At 39.2% G+C, this 4,907-nt stretch overlaps 1 protein-coding gene across 1 annotated transcript in view; it reads right to left on the bottom strand.

The window, feature by feature from the left end:
* Positions 1 to 3,834, bottom strand: part of otpa (orthopedia homeobox a) — a 7,363-nt gene extending 3,529 nt beyond the window's left edge. Inside the window, exons 1-2 of the mRNA XM_025062817.1 lie at positions 3,527 to 3,834; positions 2,596 to 3,020 (exon numbers count right to left, since the gene is read on the bottom strand). Coding sequence (XP_024918585.1) covers positions 2,596 to 3,020; positions 3,527 to 3,563 — 462 coding nt within the window. The 5' untranslated portion in view covers positions 3,564 to 3,834. The remainder of the gene's footprint in view (positions 1 to 2,595; positions 3,021 to 3,526) is intronic.
* Between the last annotated feature and the right edge of the window lie 1,073 nt (positions 3,835 to 4,907).

The following is a 4,907-nucleotide window of genomic DNA, read 5'->3' as shown; positions in this document are numbered from 1 at the left end:
CATTCGGCTACGGATTATCGGTCTTTCTTTCAAGTCTGTACTTTTGTTTTCAAATACAGTACAAGTACAGTACATTTTTATTAATCAAATCTGCCCTATCCATGTCTGACTCGAGGACTAGAAAAATATATAAAGGAATACTTTTTCTAAATTATTATTATTATTATTATTATTGTTATTTCTAATGAGTATATCTTTTCTGACTTGAATATACTGGATGGTTTCGGGACGTCCGTCGGAAAATTAGCTAAATATAAAACAAAATATTAATGAAAAAAGTGTCCTCGATGAGCTTCTATAATAATAATAATAGTGACGATTATTTTTTACAGTAATGATCGTTTTATCCATAAAAGATTCGGGCAACAAATACAAATGGTCATTGCTTTGCTATTGGCTATAATGAATCAACGCAAACATGACTGACAGCATATTGCCTTGTGAATGTATAGAATATTAGGTTCTTGTTATATCCCCTTTTTTTAATACCTTCTTCAATTTTACGCGCCTGAGAAATTATTTAAAAAAAATAACAAAGATTAATAACAGCTGTATTTGCGATGCCAGCGAAAGCCTCCGTCCACACGCGGGACATGTTACGTGTTGTTTAGCGCGAGGCCATCGTACAGCCAGGCCGTGTACCGTAATAAAGATAATGTTATCGCAGTGACAAATGGGCCTGGCTGGCAAACACGGTGTGTATTCGCAGTAGTCCTTGGGCTGCCGTACACCTCTGCTCGTCTATGATTAATGTGGAGATTTGTTTGAGAAAGTGGGGGGGCACTAATAAGAGCGGCCCCGTCTCACTCTCTCTCCCTGCTGCACCTCGCGTAGCCAGCCGTGAAATCCTCCCTGAAACGAATTACACTTCAATAGGAACCAAAACGCAATTTCTCATTTCGTTTTTTTTTTTTTTTTAAAGAATGGATAGTCACAGTATTCGCCATTAAGACGTGGAGAAAGAGAAAGGAGAGGTGGGCTCAAACCTGTCTCCTATCTCCTTATCTCCTTCACTGCCGTTGATAAGCACCATTGCACTAATTTCCTTTTTAATGTGAACTGCACAGAAGCCGAATGAGCTCCTATTATAATAATATTAATAATACATCGAGTCTATTAATGACACCATATATATATTTTATAAATTATAACAAAGGAAGTGTGTTTGTAGACTAGCGCTGACAGCAGGACGCATTACAAAACCCGCCGTTATTTCCGGTTTGGTTCACATGTTGGTAATAAGTTTAAGTGTAAATAAATGTGTAAAAATAACGATTCTCTAAGCACAACGGAGCAGAGAAAGGTGCTGCATTCACTGACATCCGGTTTAAATTTATGGCGGGAATGATTTTGTAAAGTCAAGTCAATTTTATTTTTCTTTTCCGAATTCACAAAACGCATTTTGTACTTTACAGTTTTAAGAAGTCGCGGAAATACATATTTGTACAGTTATTTCTTTGCTGAAGATATAGTAACAAGAAAATGTAGAGGACGATGTGAAACATTATAGAAACCAGACCAGATCATACGTTGTTCTAGTATTTTACTGTCTGCGATCTACACGGCAGTGACAGTTTAATCCAAGGCGCATAATATGTGCTAATGCTAATCATTTGCTCTCCATTCTGTTTTTTTCATTTATATACGCTCAATATGTGATGAATAGTTTTTTTTGTTGTTGTTGTTGTTGTTGTTGTTTTAAGGTTGAGTTAAATAGAACACAATTGAACTGGGGAAATTCCTATGGATCAACATTGCGCTAACGTAACGGGAAATAAAATGAAACATAACGTAAAACTCTTATATTCCATTTTTTTTATTTCTATACGTGATTCTATAATTAAAGTAAAAATATACAGTGGCAAGTTTCTATAATCTTTAGTAAGCACACACACACACACACACACACAGCGAGCTGAAAAGCCCTGTGTGTGTCATTATTATTGCACCATTTACTGTTTGTACTCTGAGCTGTCACGGTTTTCACACTGTTCCTTACATTCTTAGGTTATTTAATTTTCCTCCAAGATTAATGTAATATTATTACAAACCGATGTTTGTGCGAAGAATAACTTAAATTGAAATCGTTTATAATATATTATTATATAAGATAATAGTTATGTAAATGATCAGGGTTTCTTGTTTTATTTTTGTTTAAATAAATATATCCGTTTAGAGAAGAAACGTTTGGCTGGATTGAACAACAGATTTATCTCCGTGTATACATCAATAACACAGGAAATACTCGTGTAATATTTTCAATTGTTAACCCACGAACAAAACCGCGTTGTAAACATAATGTTTCACTATATTAACTTAACGTTGAACGTAAAGCATTAAAAAAAATTAATTATCTGACAGCTCATTTAGGGAAGGGAACATTCGAATGAAATGCAAACATAGTTCACGTCCTATATTTTAAATATATTCAGTTATATAAGGTTAATAAATAAACGTTGATTTCTTTGATTTAAATGTTGCTGTTTTGATTTTGAACGTGTGTTCTTTAGAATTTTAGCAACTGATCTGTTCTGAGAATATAAATGTAGTTGTACATGATTTTAGGTGAATGCCTGCTTGAAGAACACCACTCACCTGCACTCTGGACTCCGTCAGGCCGATCCTCAGCGCCAGCTCCTCCCGCATGAAGATGTCTGGATAGTGCGTTTTGGCGAAGCTTCGCTCCAGCTCGTTGAGCTGCGCCGGGGTGAAGCGGGTTCGATGTCGCTTCTGTTTCTGGGATTGTTGTCCTCCAGACTGGTTTGGGTTGTTGCTGCTGTTGTTCTGCTGCTGCTGCTGTTGCTGTTGCTGCTGCTTCTCCTGCTCTTTACTGTTGACCTGCACCGGGTTGGTTCCTCCGCCGCTGCTGATATCATCACCGGGTAGCATCGTGGCCCCTTCCACGCCGTCCGGACCCGGGCCGAGCTCTGCGGAGTGTCCCGGGTCTGGTCCTCCTCCGCCCAGCCTGCACTTCAGAGCCTCCCTGTGACCCAGGAGCTCCGCCGCGGCATCTTTCATCCCTGCACACACAGACAAGCACAACTGGTCAGCTCTGACCACTGACACTACAGTTCACTGTGGAGGCAAAACAAACATGGTTAGACATCTTCAACCACACACATGCACAACACTATCAGGAAGTATATTTTAGGAAAATAGTTGTGCAACTCAAAATCTGCACATGCATTAACGCTTCTGCATGCAAAAAATTCCAAAACAGAGACTGCAGCTCTCATTGACAGAGAGACCAGCACAGCATGCACACATTACAGCCTGCTCCTTAAATAGTCTTAATTCAATTCGATCACACTGATATCTCAGAAAATTGTTAAATCAAATTATGCAGTAATATAATAATAATAATTACTTTTCCAATGAATTAAAGCAGTTTAGTTCACATCAGCCGCATTAAGACGATATAAAGAGCAAATTGAACAATTTTCTGAGCGTAATTTTTGTTGGAAGATTAGAAGTGTCTCCAGCTTACAGTAGAGTTGAAGACCGGAGTTTGGTGATGATAACTCACCGAGGCGAGCATCCAGGAGGTCGGCATGAGATAGCATTGCGCACCGCTCCAGGGCGAAATGCTATTCCCACTAAAAATCTCTATGACTTTAACCTATTTAAGAAATATATATGGCCTAAATGAAAGCAAATTCAGTTTGTGGTTAAAAGGGAGGCTGGTTGCATTATAATGTAGTTTAGAGGAACGGGGAGGCGCTTAAGGACGGGATGAACCCGTGAGCTTCACCCAAACGAGGACCAATCAGAGCTGAAGCCTGAGGTATGTGTCAGTCGCAGCACACAGAGACCCCGGCGCCCTCCACCTCCATCCCTCCCCCTCCCTCCCCCTCACCCACTCCCTTCCATCCTCTCACATCCACAAGTTCATTCCTCCTCATTCTCGTAATTGGCTTTGATTTCTGCTCCAAATTACATCCAATAAAATAACCTGATCTAATATCTGTGTGAAAAGCTTCGACCCGTTGGAGAAATGTTGGATCACCACAACATTTGCTTAATTGCGCGTGTGGCTGCCGCTGCTCAGCGCTCATTCTGCGCGAACATGAGCTGGGATGAAGGCAGGGTGGCTTCACATATGAGAAGGGGAACTGCATTAACACAGTCCACGGAACAACTCCGGTGTCAGGACAACACAGACGAAGAGGAACCTCAGAGAACCTAATGAAGAACATGAGTTGGAATTTAGTTAATTACGTCACCAGTTCCGATTCGGGTTTTGACCAATTCCGATTTGATAAATTGCTGGAACACTGTTGCTTTGAATCAATGGTTCTCAAATGGCGGTGTGCACGCCGCTCTGGGTTCTACAAGCCAGGTCATGGGTTAGATGATTCATAAAAGAATATATTACTTATTATTATTAATATACATTTTTGAAACTGACTGACTCGTCTATTATGCCTGGATTTAATTCATCACAATACAAGGTCTGGTTTGGGTTCTTGTGTTTTGTTTGTTTGTTTGTTTTTTGGTTCCTTTTACTTTACCATATATGGTAAATAGTTAAAACACTTCTGCTTTGGACCAGATGGTTCTCAAATGGGGGTACATGTGCCCTTTGGGGTACTTGAAGGACATGTGATTTATACACACATTTCCATATATTAAAATGGCATCAATTAAAAGTTTAAGTATTGCATTTGAATATAATCTATTGTGAAACTTGTTCGAATTTGGATTCTTATCACGTCCTATTCCCAATTTCATCTCAGGATGGTGGTTGTTAAATTGGAGTATGCTCATCCCTCAGGATACTTCAAGGAGTCGGAAGTCAGAATTTACATGTATGTACTTAATGATTTGTGCACACAAATGTATCTTTACTTTTTAGTTAGACTATATACATTTTAAGAGGCCTTTAGGTTCATGTCACTGTTTCAGAT

Source organism: Cynoglossus semilaevis, chromosome 14 (assembly GCF_000523025.1).
Source record: "Cynoglossus semilaevis isolate Cse_v1.0 chromosome 14, Cse_v1.0, whole genome shotgun sequence".
NCBI lineage: Eukaryota > Metazoa > Chordata > Actinopteri > Pleuronectiformes > Cynoglossidae > Cynoglossus > Cynoglossus semilaevis.
This window is presented reverse-complemented; position numbering and strand designations above follow the sequence as displayed.